Genomic DNA, 19,981 nt, shown 5'->3' on the forward strand with positions numbered 1-19,981 from the left:
AGAATACCAAGTTATGTTTGGTTTTAATCTTAATCTGTGTCGATGATACCTTAAATACGTGTGCAGTTCATGCGGAGGACTCTGTCTTCCCCTAATCCTTTAAAACTGTAACAGTTTGAAGAGTACATCCTTTTGACCGTCTTCTGAAATGTGCTATTTTACATTTTTCTATATCTGTCTACATTTTTGCTGGATAATCATGTCTTTTTTCAACTTTTCACATTTTTACTGAACTTTTCCCTCCCTTTCGATTTGGTGTTAAGTTTCATTCTAGTTCCCATTATTTCAGAATGGCTGCAGGGTCATCAGTTCCTATAATGTGGTCACCGGGAACCTTTCCAAGAACCTTCCTTGTTTATGTAGTGTGGAGTGTCTCCAAATACTTCATACGTTGAGTAAATCTGAGCTGGAGTGACCCTGGCTGTTAAATGCACTCAGCTTCACGAAATTCCCACATTATTCGAGTCCACAAATCACAGGTTTCTACTCTCTTGCTGCAATAATGAACTGAAATGATCTTAATTCAAAAAACGGAAAACTGTTTAAAGCTGTTGAAGTCAGTTACATCCTCACTCCATGGCTGTTCACATTTTTATTGTCACTAATTTGCAATCCTCTCCAAATAAAATTGCACATGCTCCTGTGTCAGGTCCTGTCTGGTCCAGCCTGGTGCACTATCTTAGCAGCAAGCTTCCATGCTGGCCAACTCATTTCAATACCTTCTGTAAGCAAAATTCACAGCTGCTATCACACTACACCAAGACATCTTTACCTTGCTTTAATCCATCTATGTTGAGCTTTGCCACTTACTTTCATACCAAATATTGAAATGAGATTTATAAACTACAACTGTACTGTAAGTGCAGCAGAATCTAGCTCTTGTAGAATTTCAATATTTCTTCCTTGCTTTTGCCTTTTGTAAGACGAGATGAAGAACTTCAGATTCTACTGGCTTCTTTTCTGACCTTCTCTATTTGCACTGCTACATTTCATGCCCTGCAAATACATCACTTGCACTGTTTCTCTAATAAGTATAATATTTTGGAATTTACATTCCATTTCTTTTCCTTACTCTTTCCTAAATATTTTACAATTTGCTACATTGAACTGCATTATATGATTTCTTTACTCAACTATTGAATTCAACAATTTGCAATCTAGCCTCACTTAAATGATCTATCTTTATCTATGTTGTGAATGGGAATTGATATCACAACTGTAGAGGTCACTGGAGAGACTTGTAATATTTTGAACTATTTTGAGCATCCCATTGTTTTATTATGAGGTTTGATGTCAAACTATTAGTTTGGATATCTTTACAAGCTGCTTAATAAGGCCATGTTAAGAACTGTCTTCCAGCTTAAACTTCAAATGAACACTATTTATGATACACGTATATTAAATACCTATCAGCTGAGAACTAACCTATCTTTATGTGTTCATGTCCACATGCACTCTTTGGTTGTTAACCGCGAGTCTCACTTTGGTGTTCCTTCTTGTGTGTACAAACTCAGCCCACTCTATGGCATTTATACTCAGTGATATGCAGCTCTGTGAAATCTTTACAAGATTCCGGGATCCTCAAGCACTCACACAACATCCATTATAGGAAGAACTGTGAGTGCAAGTGGAGAATGACTCTCTGTCTGCTATGAAAACCCAGACCAAGTTGGAATAATTTTAGAATTTAAACTAGAACTTGTTGAAAGAATTGAGATTTTAAAAAAATGGCTTTGAGAATGCTCTGGATGCAGAAATCAATAAAAAGGGAGATGTATATTTATATTTTGAGATATGGAGAACAGAAACTGAAGTTACAGAGCTACCGTGGCTAATGAAAATGAGAACAGGCTTCAAGGGCCTTTTCGTAAATTCAAAATATTGATGGCAAGGTCTCCATTTGTACCCATACCTAGTTTCTCAAGAATTCAGTGAATTACTGGGTATTTTAGAAGACAATTGAGTGTTAACAGTAACACTGCAAGCCTGGAGTCACATGCAGGTCAGACCAGGTAAAGGGGAGTAGATTTCCTCCCCTGAAGGGCATTTGTTAATAAGATAGATATTTTAAATAACAATTGATGATTCTTTCATGGTCACCATTAATTCACCATTAGTTTTCAATTCCAGATTTCTGATAATTCAATTCAAGTTCCACAAACTGCCATGGTGGGATTTGAACCCACGTTTTCCAGGACAGTAGCCTAGGCCTCTGGATTTCTAGGCCAGTGACATTGCAACAACACCATGGTCTCCACAATTTGATTCTTCTTTTGACCTACTTTATTCCTACACCCGCACTTGGTGATATCTATTTATTAAAGGTGATGGAACACAAGCAAGACACAATTGCCAGTTGAAAATCCATCGATGCAAAATCTGAGAGTTATTACTCAACTCTGAACTTGGATTTATCACAATTCCATTATTCATCAAGAACACATTTTACACCTTCACACTGTACCCTTATCTCTCTTCTATCATCGCCGAATTCTTAACCAATGTCTTCAGATTCTCAAAAGTTAATTTTTATTATGCTGCACTCACTCTATTACATTTCAGTTTTTAATGGTTTCTATATGAATTCTGATAAACTGAGACCTCACTGAAACAAAGTCTTGAGCATCTATTACTTTTATTCTTTGTAAGGATTACAGACTCAGTCTACTGTGGTGGAATGCCCTCACTTCCCAACCCATAAGATAATGAAGCACTCTTAACTAATCTTGGTTTTCTAATTCTTTCATGGTCTTTCACCACTTTATCTGAGCAGTCGTCTCTAGACATGTTTCTGGCCAGACCAGCAGGTCATCGGATTCTCGATTTCTACTAGTTCATTGCTTTGCCTGCTCCACCACATTCAGGATGATCATGTGCCTGCTGTTGACAGTTCTCTCCCAAAACCATTATTTCCACTTCTATCACTTTGTTTAAAATTGGATACGAGATGAAGGTTTAGAATAAGTTATTTGGGAACTTAGATTCTAAAGTAGAGCTAAATGGGCTTTTGATTTTAGTTCTGTGAAGGTACTTAATAAGATAATAGTGGTTTATGATCTACAGAAGGAATGGCAAGAAGTCACACAAAGGTTGCAGTTCAGAAGAAAAGATCCATACTAACAAAAGGCAGAGTAGTTTTCTCAATCTTCAGGCCACCAGTGTTGGAAGAAGTCTTAAGCAGTTTCAACAATCTTTAGATGTTTTCTTTCCTTGAAATTCAGTAAGAAGTGTTACTGAGTTAGCTGGTGTCTCAAGGAGAGATGGTAGTGACAGAATCACATGTGGGCGATGGGCATATGTCAGCAAAGGAAGCATTTTGCAATCTCACCAACTGAAGTGTAGATAGCAGTGATACTTCACTGGGATTGTGTGTCCAGAAAGGATACTGGTGGCAAAAAGGGTTGATTTTTAAAATGTTTATCTCAGGATTGTTCCAAACCTATATATAGATTTGTTTTTTAGATTTTTTTGTGTGTGTAGTGGGCATGGATGTTTGCCTGTTAAAAGCACATCAACAGCCTCTTTTGAATTTGTAGCGACAGATCATTGTGATAACCAAATTTTGAGAATAAATGGCCTATCAAGCCAGGTTTCAGTCTGGAATCTGACTTGTCCACTATTACCATCTGCTGGGATCATAAACTTGCTGGCAGACATTCTGTGACACGAGCAGTATTATAGAAATGCAAATTGGCAGTTGCAACAATTATTTGCATTCATAAAATTTAAACTTCAGTTATCAACAGAGTGCAGGAAAGCATACGGTTAGAACATGGATAGACAGGAGAGGAGGCACTGTTCTCAGGATTCAGCGACGTGGACAGAAAAAGGTAGCAGCGGAAGCAATAGGAGTGAAGTGAGTAGAAACAAAGGCTAAGCAGGTTGAGGAAAGCACCTTGGTGACCAGCTACTTTGCAGCTTCGTGGTATGAATTTTCCCACAGTTTGGCTAATTTTGGTCCATTTGAGGAAGTTTCACAGAGGGTTTCCTTCCGTGAGTCCTGGTGAACCTTTTTCATGTAATTCACTACTGCTAGCGTAACTAATTCGCATTCTGCCTCCAGAGCATCACTTTAATGCAACCTTGCACTTAGCAGAGGTGGAAGTGGTTGCCAGTGCAAGGTCCTTCTGAGATTCATGCTTTGGGTGTCATATTTAAATCTCTGCCGTGTACCATTTCAAATGCTGCAAACCAGAAACAGCCCTTAATACATTGGTTGCAAATCAAATTGCCATGACTGTGAGAGACAAGTTGGCATCTGGCCTCACTGAAAGGGGTATGGAGGTTCTGGTAGACAGGATGGTGGATTGGACAGCTTTTGTGTTAATTGGAGGGTCAGCAGAGGACAAAACAACACCAAATGCTGCCAGCCTGCTTTGAAGATACTAACCAGGTCAACACAGTGTCCAGGTCTACAGGAACTCAGTGCAATGCCATAAGAGGCTTAATGCTCTTCTGTGCTCTGCAAGGGTAAGTGCTACCATCTTCTCTGCTATCACACACTCACTCTACCTCTACTATTGCACCCAGCTTTAATCAAGGCTCATAGTCAATAACTCTCACTAATGAATGCAGCATTTTCCATCAAATGGCTTTCAATAACCTTATTTCCCAACAAAACCTCTTCCTACTCAGTCGTTCAGGGCATCTCTCCAACTTTCCTGCACCTGCACCAACACTAATAGTTCTGCCCATCACTTTCATCTCAATTAGTCTCTCCCGCTGTTCTACTGCTGGAGCAAATGGCCCAATGTCAGGCTGAAAATGTCACAGCAGGTGGCTGGGTGACTGCTATTCATCTACTCACTTCAAATGAGGAGAAAATTCTTATGCTCGCAGGAAACAACGGTGATTGCTCCTGTGGAGATGCTGTGATCATTATGTTCTGAGAACGAAGTAAAAGTCACTGTGCTCCAACCATTACCACCAACATGTTCAAGCATTCACCTCAATAGTGCAACTTATTTCCAATTTTGTCTTATGTAGGTGCCAGTGGCATCTACACAGCCTGCTCCCACCAGAGACCAGCCCCCCACCAGTTATCAGCTCCTCATCATCTCTAGGGAAGAACAGCCAGATCCCTCAGAGGATGCAGACAAGGCTGCTTTCTGAATCTTCCACCAACTCTGGGAGGTCAGCAGCAACAGATTTGAGAGGACAGCCTGACTCACTACTGCCCAATATTTTGATGCAGCTCCCCGACTGACTTACCAGTAATTTCTGGACTTTTGGACAGCTTTAGAACCAATCCACAGACTCTAATTGCAACTACTGTCAATCCCCTGAACTGAGATTGTGCAATGCCCTTGATTGACTGCGGTGTCAACCTTGACGGGACAAAAGATTACTCCACTTCAATTTTCAAACAAGGACATTTGGTCAAAGCACATGCAATATGCTTGCTGTGTAAGCTGCTAGCACATGCTAAAGGTGCAATATTGATACAGCACAGTGCTCTAAAGTAACATGTCTGCCCACTTGACAGTTCAGTGTTGGCGAGCATGACCACTGCCTGACTTCCTGCCTGTACCAAAGGACAAGGCAAGACTGAACTACTATGAACCTCTAACGTCTGAACGAAGCAGCAACATGCTAAAAGGCAAGGCCAGGCAGAAATGCTGTGAGGACCCAAACTCTAAAAAAGCGAGTTATGAGCCCTGAAATCCTATTCGGAGGTATGAAGACAGTAGAAAACGGCCTGGAAGCAGCATTGTAATGTATGGTAAAGTGCTAAACTGTACTATAGGTTAGTGTGTGATGTATTATGATGATGTGGTGAGGCTGGTGATTTGCTGATATCAACTTCTGCGAGCATAGGTTACTTGCTCATGGAGCACACTCTGAAAGATTAGGGAATGCTAGCCAACATGGAGGCCTGAGAAAATACTGGGCTGCAGTCATCAAGTCATTGCTCTGACTTTCAAGTTGGGGACTGGCGTATCTAGTTTCTCACCGGGAGAATAAGAACCTGGGTATAAAAATGGTAAAATTTGCTACTGAGATATTACTGCATGCAAATAGGGCTCTTGCCATTTACTAGTAAGATTTTCATCTAGTCATTGAAACCTCAAAGGTAGAATTGGGCTTGGAAATTTGTATTTCGATATCGAGAATGCTACTGCATTGGACACTATAATTACATCTATGGTTAGAGATTGGTGCTGGTCCAGGGTCAATCCTTGGGCGGCACAGTGGTTAGCATTGCTGCCTCACAGCGCCAGGGACCTGGGTTCGATTCTCATCTCAGGCAACTGTCTGTGTGGAGTTTGTACGTTCTCCCAGTGTCTGAGTGTGTTTCCTACGGGTGCTCCGGTTTCCTCCCACAATCCAAAGATGTGCAGGTCAGGTGAATTGGCCATGCTAAATTGCCCATAGTGTTAGGCGCATTAGTCAGGGGTATATATAGGGCGGAGGAATGGGCCTGGGTGGGTTACTCTTCGGAGCGTCAGTGTGGACTTGTTGGGCCGAAGGGCCTGTTTCCATACTGTAGGGAATCTACTCTAATCCTCTGATCATTCTTGTGCCATCGATGAAAAGGAAGCTGCTTTTGATTTTAATTTTGTAGGTTTTCTATGCAAATATATCTCCCTGGTAACATTGCACTAGTATAAATTGAACATGAACATGGGATGATATGCCTAATTTCCTGGGAGTTCTGTGTTAAATGTTTTAACTAGTAAGCCAAGTCATACAGTTCTGCAAATACTGGTTGAAACTGACCCAAAGATGATAGAACGGACTATGTAGATGTTGGTAAGACTGAGAGTGGACATTATTTCCTCTTGGCTAGAAAGACATGTTCCAATTTGCATGGAAGTTAAATTCAGTAAAACCACAGGAAACCTCAAACACATTTTTATCATCAAACAGTCTGTTATGTTTCTGCTGGATGACATTTGAGACAGTGATCTCAACAGTGTATCAACTGGGGCAACAAACTTCTGTTATGTTACCAGCTGATGTAATCAATGAGCTTATCCTGTGAAAAATAGAAAGCAAACTCCTTGCAGTCGGCCTGATATAAATGAATGACCTGTACGGAGGTGAAGTGGAAAGTTGATTTTCTCTGAAAATATAGAAGTCTTTAATTGACACATTAATATCTGTCTGTGTCCTAATTTTCTGCTCAAATTCATCACAGGCAAACTTCCTAAAAGAAGTCTGAGAAAATGCTGTTTGTTCTCTTGTGGTGGAACCTTAAAACTACGCTTTCAGATTATAACAAAAGGTGTCTGTGGGTGCGCCACATTGTATTACAAACACAGCGCAAAGGAATTTTGCAAGTCCCGTTGCCTCTTGAGCCACGAGCTTAATCTCCTTCAGCAATTCCTCAAAACCAAGGGCAATTTGTTTCCCCTCTGGATCAGTTGTTTCTGAGATGGCTGGTAAGGTGGTGAGGCATGAGAGCTAGTGATGCTTGAAGATTTGGGCAGAGGGGTTGTTTGGAGATTGGAGCATTCCCTCCCATCCACTCATTCCAACTTTGCCTCTGCAATGCCCAGTGAAGTCTATCAATATGTTTGGTGTTTGCCTAAACGAGTCTTCTCTATTTTGATCAATCACAAACTAGGATTTCCAAGAAGTTGGCAGTTAAGTTTCACTTCTTCAGGCTGCTTGGAAGACATTCATAAAGTATTTCCATTGTCTTCCGGCAGGATTCCTGCTCTATCTAAATTTTAAGTAGAACAGTTGGTTCAGAATGTCATTCAGGCATACGATTAATAAGTCCACTCTAGATGAGCTGGTGTCCAGCTCTTCCAAACAACTTCCTGAAGCAAAACACCTCATCCTCTTCAATGATTAAGATCATTGTGGATCATTATTCTGATTCTGTATGCCTCCTTTCAATTATGATGAAAAACACCAAAACCTCAAATGTGTCAGCGTAGTTTTTTTTAGCAGATTGAGGAAAAATATTTGCAGACCAGGATATTAATCTAAGAAGTTCATGGTTTACTGGTCAGCAGTAATCCCAGTGTTCATGAATGCTTCAATGACTTGGTCAACCAACTGCAGACATCGCAGAATGATCATGAGGAGAACCTTCACAAAACCATAGGTCATAGGAGTAGAACAAGGCCATTCAGTCCAGCGAGTCGACTCTGTCATTCAATGAGATCATGGCTGATCTGATAATCGACGTTGAGAGTGTGGTGCTGGAAAAGCACAGCAGTTCAGGCAGCATCCGAGGAGAAGGAATCAACTTTTTGGGCATAAGCCCTTCATCACGAATGAGGCCGATGAAGGGCTGATGCCAAAAACATTGATTCTCCTGCTCCTTGGATGCTGCCTGACCTGCTCTGCTTTTCCAGCACCACACTCTCAACTCTGATCTCCAGTATCTGCAGTCCTCACTTTCTCCTGATCTGATAATCTTCAACTCCAGTTTCCTGCCTTATCCTCATAGCCTTTGGTTCCATTAATGGTTAGAAATCTACCTTTCAGCCCTGAATATATTTCGACCCAGGCTCAATTGCCCTTTACGGTAAAAGAAAATAAGACCTTCAGAGAAAATAAAACCTCAATTCTGTAATAAACTGGTGACTCTTTATTCTGAGATTATACTCTCTGATTCTGGACTCTCCCACAAGGGGAAACAATCTTTCCTCATCTAAGCTGTCAATTCAAATAACAATCTTGTATGTTTCAATAAAGTCTCCTCTCATTCTCCTAAATTTCAATTAGTATCGGCCCACCTTGCACAATCTGTCCTCATAGGAAACTCCATCCATATCAAAGATCAACCCTGTGAATATTCCCAGGAGGGACCTGCCTCCAATGCAAATATATCTCCCTGATCTGATCTGTGCCATGTATAAGTTTAGCAAAACCTCACTACTTATACATCCCATACCCTTTAAAATAAAATGTCAACATTCTATTTCTTTTCCCTATTACCCAATGAACTTGGAGGCTAGCTTTTAGTGATTGCCCCAAATCCATGTGCTGCAGCTTTCTGCAGTCTTTCCTCATTAAAAAAAAACAGATAATCTATTCTTCGGCCAAAGGGCATATCCTCTTATTTTCTTACATTATATTCCATTTGCCAAGTTTTGTGCACTCACTTAATCTGTCTATATCAGTCCGTAGACTCCTTGTGTTATTCTCACGTGCCTTATTTTTGCAAACTTGGTGACAGTACATTCACCTTCCTATCCATGTCAATAACAGTTATGGTAAATAATTGGGGCCCAGCACTGACGCTGTGGCCATCCACTCAATAAAGGTTGTGATCATTAAAATGCTCCCTTTATCTCAAGTCTGTTTCCTATTAGTTAATCAATCTTCCAATCATGCCATTATTCTATCCCCAACACCATGGGCTCTTATCTTATTGTGTAATATCTTATCGAATCTACTGGTTTCTCTTTGTCTATCCTGCTTATTATCTCCTCAAAGAACTGAAATAAATTTGTTAGCTCTGACTTCCCCCTTGTGAAGCTATATTAGCTGTGCTTGATTTATATGATGTGGAGATGCTGGTGTTAGAAGGGGTTGGACAAAATAAAAAAATCACATGACACGGGGCTATAGTCCAAAAGGTTTGTTTGAAACAGCTTGAGGAAGAGACCGGGAGCTCCGAAAGCTTGCGGTTTCAAATAAACCTGTCAGATCTGGTGTCATGTGATTTATATAATGCATTTCCAAATGCTGTGCTGTTATGATGGATTCCAACATTTTTCCAATGACTGATATTAAGCTTAAAATGGCTTATAGTGTTGCCTTTTCTACTTCCTTTTTTGAATAAGTGTTACATGGCAGTTTTATAATCCTCTGGGACTTTTCCAGAATCTAAGGATTTTTGGAAAATTACTACTGGTGCATCATTTCTGCAGCTAATTCCTTTAAAATCATACAATGCAATTCATTAGGTCGAGGGAATGCATTGGACTTCAGATCAATTAGTTTCCCGAATACTTTAGTCTTATAATAGGTGTGTTTATTTGCTCACCCGTTAGTTCCTTGTTTATTTAATATTTTTATAATGCTATGAGATTCTCTACAGTGAAGATAAATACCAAGTATTTGTTCAAATCCTCCACCATTTCCTGGCTCCCTATTATTACTTCCCTAGTTTATGTTCTTGGTTACATCTCTCTTGCTTTTTACATATCTAATTAAGCTCTTACTGTCTGGTTTTATGTTATTTGTTAGTTTACCTCATTTTATTTTCTCTCTCATTATTAGTTTTTAATCATCTTTTGTTCACCAATCTTGCCTAATCTTTTGATTTATCACCAATCTTTGCCACATTATATAATCCTTTTCTTTCTGATACTGTCCTTCCCTAGTTAACAACGTTGGTTTATCCTCTTCCTGAGGATCCTTCTTCCCCACGAGGATATATCTTTGCTATGAGTTATGAAGTATTTTTTCAAGCATCCACCATTGTTCATCAACTTTGTTTTCTGCTATCTACTCCAGCCAACTAGACCCCTCATTTCAATGTAATCACGCTTGCTCAAGTTTGGCACAGTTGTTTCTAAAGAGAAAGTGAGGACTGCAGATGCTGGAGATCACAGCTGAAAATGTGTTGCTGGAAAAGCGCAGGAGGTCAGGCAGCATCCAAGGAGCAGGAGAATCGACGTTTCGGGCATGAGTTCTTCTTCAGGAATGAAAAAGGACTCATGCCCGAAACGTCGATTCTCCTGCGCTTTGGATGCTGCCTGCCCTGCTGCGCTTTTCCAGCAACACATTTTCAGCACAGTTGTGTCTAATCCAAGATTTTTCTCTCAGATGGAATACTAAATTCTGCTGCAGTCATGGATCTTCCAAATCAAGTGGCAAGAAAGTTGGTTCAATAGAAGGATCCTCTCCGAAAACAACATTGAGTTGCTAATCACTCAACTGTTAGCACCTTCAGTAAATTAGCCAAAGGCTGACATGAAGGGTGTGTGGCACTGCATTTAATTCTATGTAGAAATGCTAGATTTAGGCATTCAGATTAAGTTCCCATCATTCTGAAATATTTTCAACATTTTGTGTGACATGAGGTTTTTGACATGCTATTTTTGAAGCCCAATTCCTTTAAATTGGATAAATCAAATTCAATTGCTTTGTTGTAATTTTGTATCACGCTGCATGACATCAAAGCACAAACTGAAAACAAATTGTGTTTACATAGCACACTTCACTATCTCAAGACATTCTAAAGTGCTTCAGAACTAATGAATTATTCTTGTAATTTGTTCACATACTGTATAAGGAATGCCACAGTCAATTTATGCTTGGTCTCAAAACATCAGCAAGATAAATAAATTAAACTGGAATTGTGGTTTTCGGATAAATATTGACCAGAACGCCTCTGATTTTCTTCAAATTGTGCTGTGAAATCTTTTCAATTTATTTATGAAAGCAGATAGGAATTCAGCTCATCATTTCATCTGAAAGATGGGATCTCTGATTGTCGTGCAGTACTGAGTGCAGCATTGTGTGCCCAAGTACTTGAATGAAGCTTTAATCAACTGCCTTTTGAGTTATAAGTAAGCAGGCACAAAGGGATATGATCCATTTGTCCTTTTTAATTGTCTCCTTTCATTCAAGAGAGTTTTTTTTTGAGATTTTGCACTTAGTTAATGTACCAACAGAAGTACTGAAGAGGAGCTCAACTTGACAGACAGATTTCTGTTCTGAGATTTTGTCAATTTCCTGGGTCAGAGTCATTTAAATTGTTTTGCAAATAATGGCTGTAGAAGATCTAACGCAGGTAACATGCCTGGCAATCATTGTGCTACCCATAAGTATAGTGCAAACATTTTCACAAAGATGCCTTAGCACCTGTGATAATAATACTGGAAGATCTCCCTCCACTGCATGTTGTAACATTGGATTTCGGGGCAGAGAAGCATCCGTTGCATCCTCCTTTTCTATTGCTTCTAAGTTCCTTTTGCACTACTTAAATCTCATTGATTAAATATGCAAATTATGGGTCTTTTCATTCCCCAAAGTATCAAACATGAGGATGCCAAGGCTAATTACCAATTTAAAAATCCAATTACAGTGCAAAATAATTTCAATCTGAAGACAACAGGAAAATGTCAGTAATTGTGTACGTCAAAGAATACTCAGCCTCAGCAAGATCTGGCTCATTTTGCTCAGAGTTGGCTAAAATAAAATGTATGTGATTGAGACACTCCATTATTATTGCGCAGAAAATTATTGAGAAGCATTTAGCTACCTGGACGAGACACATATTTGACTCAATTGAGTTCAAAATGGTGGACACGCAATATCTATATTTGTGATAACATTTGATGACACTGAAAAGATCAATTTATTTGGAGGTAAGACGTGATAATGCACAAGAGTTGGCACTGTACTGCAGGTCTTGTTGAGCAGAGGAAAGGCAGCAGCAAGTCAGCCTATGTTCTTGAAAGTAACTTATTAATTCTTACTGACAGCTATAATTATCATCCAAAGTCAGAGATTCAAAGACCTGTTCATTTAAAAACTTAAGAAAGGGTCTGCAATGCCAAGATTGATTAAATGTTGAACAAAATTAAGGAAAGCAGAACAAACCTGAAATGAAGTGCAATTTACATTGGCACTGCTTCTATAAAGTCTGTTCCAAGTAAAGTTAACTTCAGTACAAAATGTTCCTCTCAGTACAATCACTTTGCAAACGTTTGCTGATTCATAACAAGATACTTGTGTGCAAACCAATTGTGGATCTATAGTCCAATTTGCAACATAACGTTATACACCAAAGCTTTGTATTCTGCAATGCTTTGTTAATGTGGAAATTGCCAGTCAAACAATTTATGCCAAATACTGTTGTAATCTTTGCACCTTCATTTCCTATTTGTGTATATTCCACTTTAGTTATTGTTTTGTTTTTTCCTCAGCAAGGCAGCAATTCTGAGAATGTACCACTTTCCCATCTATTATCTCAAATTTACCTGAAGCATTCTTGGAGACTAAGCGTATTGGATAACCAATTCTTAATTTGAAGTTGCTGACTTAAAATGATTAATTGTCATGAATTAAAATCATGCAAGTTGTTATTCACAACAATGAGTTTAAATATCACGAACTTACAGTTAGAAGTGATGCCCAACGATTTATCAGTTAAAATGTGGTTGGCATAAACTAAACTAATCATTGTTTCAATTGCATGAAAAATGAAATCTTGTATTCATACAGCACTCTGTACATAGATAAATACATCGATGGGAAAAAGAGAAAGACCAAAGGATAACAAACATCATGGGATCATGAAGGCAGACAGTGAAGTAGCACTGAATTTTTTGGAGAAAATTCTGAAGTTTAAGATATAGTGATTGAAAAACAGCCAGTGGACAGAAGTGTGGCAAAAACGTATGATGCTCAAGAACAGGGATATATGGCAGAATGTGATATGAGGGCATTTGAAGATGAGACCACTGTCCTTGAAGGTGATTTGTTGATACTGTGAAAGTAGCATCACATTACAAAGATAGCATCAATGGGTAGGTGGTAAATTTTTAACAGATGAAAGGGAGAACTAGGCAAGGAGAGTAGTTGAGAAATCAATTCTTGCTGACTTTTTCTTGCATATGTTAAACGGTTATGAGCTTGTAAGGCCAGGTTTAGTGCTTCTCTATAATTATTCTTGAGAAGGCGGTGCTCTGTTTCTTGAATCACTGCAGATCTTGTGTTTTAGAAACCCCCTTAGAGCTGCTATAGAAGGGATATTTCTGTTTTCTTTTACACAGCAACAGTAGAGGAATGCTAATGTAGTTTGAAGCAAGAATAGAAAGTGGCTTAGAGGTAAACATGCAGATACTGATGTTCCCATGGGTATGTGATCCTTGTTCACGTAGGGAGTATAGGTTTTGAGTTTGAAAGTTGTCTTGATGAATTGCTACAGTACATCTTATTGATGGCATGCTCTGCTGCCATTTTGTGCCTGTAGTGGAGGGAATGAACGCTTAACTGGTAAACTGCGCTGATCAAGGAAGCAGCTTTATCATGAATGGTGACAAATTTCTCAGAGTTTGGTTGATTTTACACTTATCTAGGCCAATAGGAAATATCCATCACACTCCTGACTTGCGCATTGTACATGATTAACAGGCTTTGGTGAGTACAGAAGTAGATAATCAGCACAGAATTCCTAACTCTGACTTGCTTTTGTAATTACAGCATTTATAAAATTGGTTCAGTTAAATTTATGATCATTGGTAACCACCAGGGTGTTGATGGTGTGAAATTCAGGAATGGAAATGAATATGAAGAGGTGGTGGTTAGATTTCTTTTGTGGAGATGGTCATTACTTAGCACTCTATGGTACAAATACAATTTTCCACTTATCAATCCAAGCCTGAATGTTGTCCAGGTAGTAAACTAATTTATGTGCTAACTGGTTTGGAGCTGAGTGGCCCTGGCAAAATGTGAAGAAACGTACTATTCTATATTTGTTCCACCCTGCTACTACACTATAATGGAACCCCGGAGATTAACTTGTACACAAACAACCATTTTCAGCAGTTTTGTCATTTCTCTTGAATTTCAATTAATTTTCCCAAAAGTGCCCATGTATATTTGAGTAATAGCTGATCTCATGTAAAAGTCGACCCCCTATTTTTGGCCAAATAATTTGGAATTTTCCAGCTATCTCATGTAAAAGTCGATCCTAGTTCTTCAGATAACAGATCAACGTTTATGAGTCAGTGCGTCGGCTGTTACCTCCCGCTCCAGCTTTCCCGTCTGCCGGTTGTTACGCTCCGTTCCCAGTTTTCCAGTCCGCTGGCTGTTGTGCTCCACTCTGGGTTTTCAGAATTACCATAATTTGGTTTTGTTTTCTTTATTCGGTCAGAGATCAATTGGGGTTCTGTATGAATACAGTATGAATTTTGACGGGCATGAATTTCAGCCCCTCAAAAATAGTATCCATGTAATTGTCAACCCCATAAATTTAACCTTAAAATTTTTTTTAAAAAATTGACTATTACTCGAATATATACGGTATTTCAGAAGTTTGGGAGAATCCCAAAAAACATTGAAGGCTATTTGATAGGTTGTCAGAGATTGTTGATTCCTGCACTAAAATGAAGTACAAGTCACTTTATCAAAATTAAACTTTGTAACTAAAAATTCCTCTCGAAGTAAAATTTAAGAGATCACTGAGTAATTTGACTTGGAGTTACTTGAGTTCAGGATATTTCTTATTCATGATCTGCTTCTTTGAAAATGGATGATGATATTGCTGCAGTTATCCTTGCTATACCAATGTCATTGTAACACCTTCCCTATCCAAACTGAGGGTCTATTGAAGTCAATGTTTGTTGTAGTACAAACATTTAGAATGAGGCAATTTACCACCAACATTTTTATTTTTTAAAAAATGAAACAATATTGTCAGTCTTTAATAACGTAACCAAAAGCAGAAGTATTCTTCCTTTACTGAAATGGCCAGTGGGTTTAGTCACATGTAAGAAGAGAGGTGTCAATGTAAGATCACTGGAGTAGTCATCAAGAAACTCAGGCTAATGTTTGGAGAACAAGGCTGCTATCCCGCAATAGCGGATGGTAAAATTTTAATTCAATTTTTAAAATCTGGAAGTTAAAATTAGTCTAATGTTAACAATGCAACTACTGTCAATTGCTGTGAAAACACAGTTGGCCATTAGGGCAGAAAATTTATTATTCTTACCTGGTCTGACCTACATGTGACTCTAGACCTACAACAATGGGGTTGACATGTAACTGCCCGTTATGGCCACAGCCATTGATGACCTTAGCAAGCTACTCAGTTCAAGGAGCAATTGGGGATGGGCAACAAATCTGACCCAGCAGCTAATAGCCACACTCCAGGAACAAACAATTCAACAAAGAACACAGTCCCTCACCTGAATGCTGAACTCTAATTATACTTTTTAGGGATGACCAACCTAAGTATGATGAGATATTAAAACACACAAGAGTTTTGTTGCTCTTAATATATTTTGCCTTTCTTTTTCTACAACAGGATCACATTTCACATGAATAATGTTTAATTTTGAAATTTCATGCATAAGTGGAATATGAGTTGTCTTAACCAAAAGAAAACTGCAGGAGCATTACAGAATCCAGGTACAACAATGTCAAAAATGTCTTTGTTAGGTCCATACCCAACTCTAAATAGATCCAGGACAGAACTTGAAACCAGTGGATATCGGAGAAACTCTGAAGGAACATAATTACTTTACAGAAAACTTATAATTAATTTAAGCCATATACTAATTTGAATAACCATGATGTGCAGGCACTGTGTTGGACTGGAATGGACGAAATCAGAAGTCACAGGACACCAGGTTATAGTCCAACCCGTTTATTTGAAATGACAAGCTTTAAGGGCGCTGCTCCTTCATCGGGTGAAGTTCACCTGATGGAGCAGAAGCACTCCAAAAGCTTGTGATTTCAAATAAACTTGTTGAACTATAACCTGGTGTCGTGTAACTTTTAATTTGAATAAGTTATTAATAAGAATTTGAATAAGTTACTGCTGTACAACATTAATCCACATAACCAATTAACTCACTTGTAGTTCTAACTCATCCATGTAGCGAGTTTACAAACCAAAACGCCTGCATAATATTTCATCCACGATTGACACCATGAGATGCTAATATAGAAATAGATAATATATTTGCATGACATCATCGTACACTCCTTTAATGGAGGTATTAAAGAATTTCAAGTTTATCTCATTCAGTTCACATATAAAAATTACTTCATCTCTTAGAAAATTCTTACCTCTTTTCTTGAGAACCTTGTGGGATTTCTTCCACTTTATTCTTCTGCTGCGGAAATCGATGCCTTCGCTTTCGACATGGTGCTACATCAACCAAATCGCTCAGAGAGCTGCATATAGGATCACTTTGTGGTGGAACTGAGAAAATAGGAGACAATTGTAATAAATATATTTTTATCCTCGTCTGAACTACCGATTTCAAATCTAGAACACCAAAAAACCGTATAGATCATAATAAAAACAGGAAATGATGGAAACATTTAGCAGGTCTGGCAGCATTGGTAGACAGAGAAGCAAGGTAGTTATGAATTAAAAGCATATATTGTCAGGCTGAAACACAGTAAGGAGCAGGCCCAGTGGCATTTTTTTTGATATTACCAACCTGGAAAGAGCTCAAATTTAATTTAAAATGTCATTTTTTAATATTCCCATTATTCAATCAAAGCTTGCCATAAACTGATGAATAGCTAATAACTGATGTAAAACATAAGAATATACTCACAAAGTACGCAATTCTACCTTGGTCTCCAATTTGAACCTTCTTTCAGAACCTGGACTAAGCTTTTGTGATTACTCATTCATTATATTTTAATCTGTTTTGAAAGCTTGCACTGTGTTCTGTGGCAGTTCCATACATTACCAAAAAGTTTAAGATTAACTACACGTCACAAAAACTACAAAATAATATGTCAAAATATTTGCCACACCGAAAGTTCCAGAATTATCTTCAGCGGAAACTGATATTCCTTCATTGATAGAGAGAAGAAAACAACAGTTATTGAATTTGATGTGCATGCGTGAAGAGTTATTTATTTTTGACCAGGAGTCAATCAGAGAGCAGTGAAAGTGAAATGACCTCTGAGATGCACAATTTTGTGTTGATTTAAGAATATGTAGTTTCCCATTTTATGGAAAGCTTAGCTGCTTTTAACATACCTTAAGTCTAAAGTAAAGTTAACTTTCATGCAAGTTTCCCACTTTAACTTTTCTTAAAAAAGGCCAAAGAAAGTAATATTACTCTAAAAGAAACAAAAACTTACTGCTGTGATACTGTTTAACAATGACTTGAAATAACTCATGATAAGCTAACACAAAGTGAGGTAATAGAACAATGTCACTTACAACTGGATTTGGGAGGATTGCAGAGCTTTGATCTGATTCATTAGTTGTGAGATCACTCAGCACTATCACTGTATTTTGGTTAAGTAATAGCAATATCAGTGGACTAGTAATTAAAAGCCTGGTGTAACGTTCTGTGGAAAGGAGTTTGAATCCCACCAAGGCAGTTGAATTCAGTAAAAATCTGGAAACAAAGGTTAGCCTAATGGTGACTACGAAGGCATGGTTTATTGCTGTAAAATCCCATCTGGTTCACTAATGTCCTGTCGGGAAGGAAATCTGCCATCCTTATCTGGTGTGACCTGTATGTGACTTCAGACCCACAGCAATGTGGTTGACTCTTAACTGCCCTCTAAAATGACCTAAAATGCCACCTATGTCATAGCACAGAATTGCTACAGAACAGAAGCAGGCCATTCAGCCCACTGTGCCTACACCAACCCTCCAAACAGCATCCCACCCAGGCCCATCTCCCCCCACCTCATCCCCACAATCCCTGCATTTCCCATGGCTAATCCACCTACCCTGCACATCTCTGGTTATTATGGGCAATTTAGCTTGGCCAATACACTCAACCTGCACAACTTTAGACTCTGAGAGGAAACCAGAGCACGCGGAGGAAACCCACACAGACACAGGGAGAATGTGCAAATTCCACACAGACAGTCACTCAAGGTGGAATCGAACTAGGTTCCTGGAGCTGGAAGGCAGCAGTGCTAACCAGTGAGCCACTGTGCAGTTCCTTTCAAGAGTAATTAAGCAGAGGCAATAAATTGCCAGTGGTACCACATTCAATGAATGAATAGAAGAAAATGCTGCTCCTGCTGTTCAGAATGTGAGTTTTTAAAATTGTTCATGGGGCATGGGTGTTACTGGTAATGCCAGCATTAAATGCCCAACCAAATGGTGATAGAGATGCTGATGCTGAGATGCTTTGTTGAAATATTGCAGTCTGTGGGGGTTAAGTACACCCATAGTGCTGTTAAGAAAGAGGTTCTGGAAATTGATCCAGTTATAATGAAGGAATGGAAATGTATTTCCAAGGATCTCCTGCCTTTGTCCTGGTAGGTGGGAGATGTCATGGATTTGGGAGCTACTGTTGAGGGAGCCTTGGTGTTTTATTGCAATACACTTTGTTGATGATACACACTGCTACAACTGTGAATTGGTGGTGAAGGGAATCAATGTTATAGGTGATGGACAGGATGTCAATCAAATATGCTACTTTGTCCTGGATGGTGTCAAGTTTCTTTGGTGTTATTGGAACTAAACTCTTTCAGTCAAGTGGACTGTACTCGATTACACTCCTGACTTGTGCCTTTGAACAGATTTCAGAGAGACAAGAGGTGACTTTCTTGCTGCAGAATTCCTAGCTTCTGACATGTTCTTATAGTCACATCTTTTAAATGGCTCCTCGCAGAGTGTTTTAGGGAACATCTCCGGGACACCCGCGCCAATCAACCCACCGCCCCGTGGCCCAACATGTCAACACCCCCTCCCACTCAACCGAGGACATGCAGGTCCTGGGCCTCCTCCACACTGCTCCCTCACCACCCCACACCTGGAGGAAGAACGCCTCATCTTCTGTTTCGGAACACTTCAACCCGAGGGCATCAATGAGGACTTCACCAGTTTCCTCATTTCCCATCCCCTGACCTTACCCCAGTTTCTAACTTCCAGCTCAGCACTATCCTCATGACCTGTCCTATCTGCCAATCTCCTTTCCCATCTATCTGCTCCACTCTCCCCTCTGACCTATCACCTTCATCCCCACCTCCATCCACCCATTGTACTCTTTGCTACCTTCTCCCCAGCACCCCCATCCCCCGGCCATTTCTCTCTCCACCCTGGAGGCTCCCTGCCTCCATTCCTAATGAAAGAATTTTGCCTGAAACATCGATTTTCCTGCTCCACGGATGCTGCCTGACCTGCTGTGCTTTTCCAGCACCACTCTAATCTAGACTCTGGTCTCCAGCATCTGCAGTCCTCACTTTTGCCTTTTAAATGGCTGGTCCAGTTCAGTTTCTGGTCAATAGTAATTCTCAGGATGTTGTTAGGTGATGTCAGTGATGGTAATGCCATTTAATGTCAAAGCGTGACATTAGATTCTGACTTGTTGGAGATGGGTACTGCATAGCACATTGTGTG

At 39.4% G+C, this 19,981-nt stretch overlaps 1 protein-coding gene across 4 annotated transcripts in view; it reads right to left on the reverse strand.

Moving 5' to 3' along the window:
* Positions 1-19,981, reverse strand: part of xrcc4 (X-ray repair complementing 4) — a 386,273-nt gene that overhangs the window by 117,821 nt on the left and 248,471 nt on the right. For all 4 annotated transcript variants that reach the window (XM_043708485.2, XM_087999705.1, XM_043708491.2 and 1 more), the window contains one exon: positions 16,717-16,852. In XM_043708485.2, the coding sequence (XP_043564420.1) occupies positions 16,717-16,852 (136 nt within the window). The remainder of the gene's footprint in view (positions 1-16,716; positions 16,853-19,981) is intronic.

The sequence above is a fragment of the Chiloscyllium plagiosum genome, unplaced genomic scaffold (assembly GCF_037043375.1).
Source record: "Chiloscyllium plagiosum isolate Xiang-an unplaced genomic scaffold, Cpla_swu_hap1 HiC_scaffold_2, whole genome shotgun sequence".
In the NCBI taxonomy this organism is placed as follows: Eukaryota; Metazoa; Chordata; class Chondrichthyes; order Orectolobiformes; family Hemiscylliidae; genus Chiloscyllium; species Chiloscyllium plagiosum.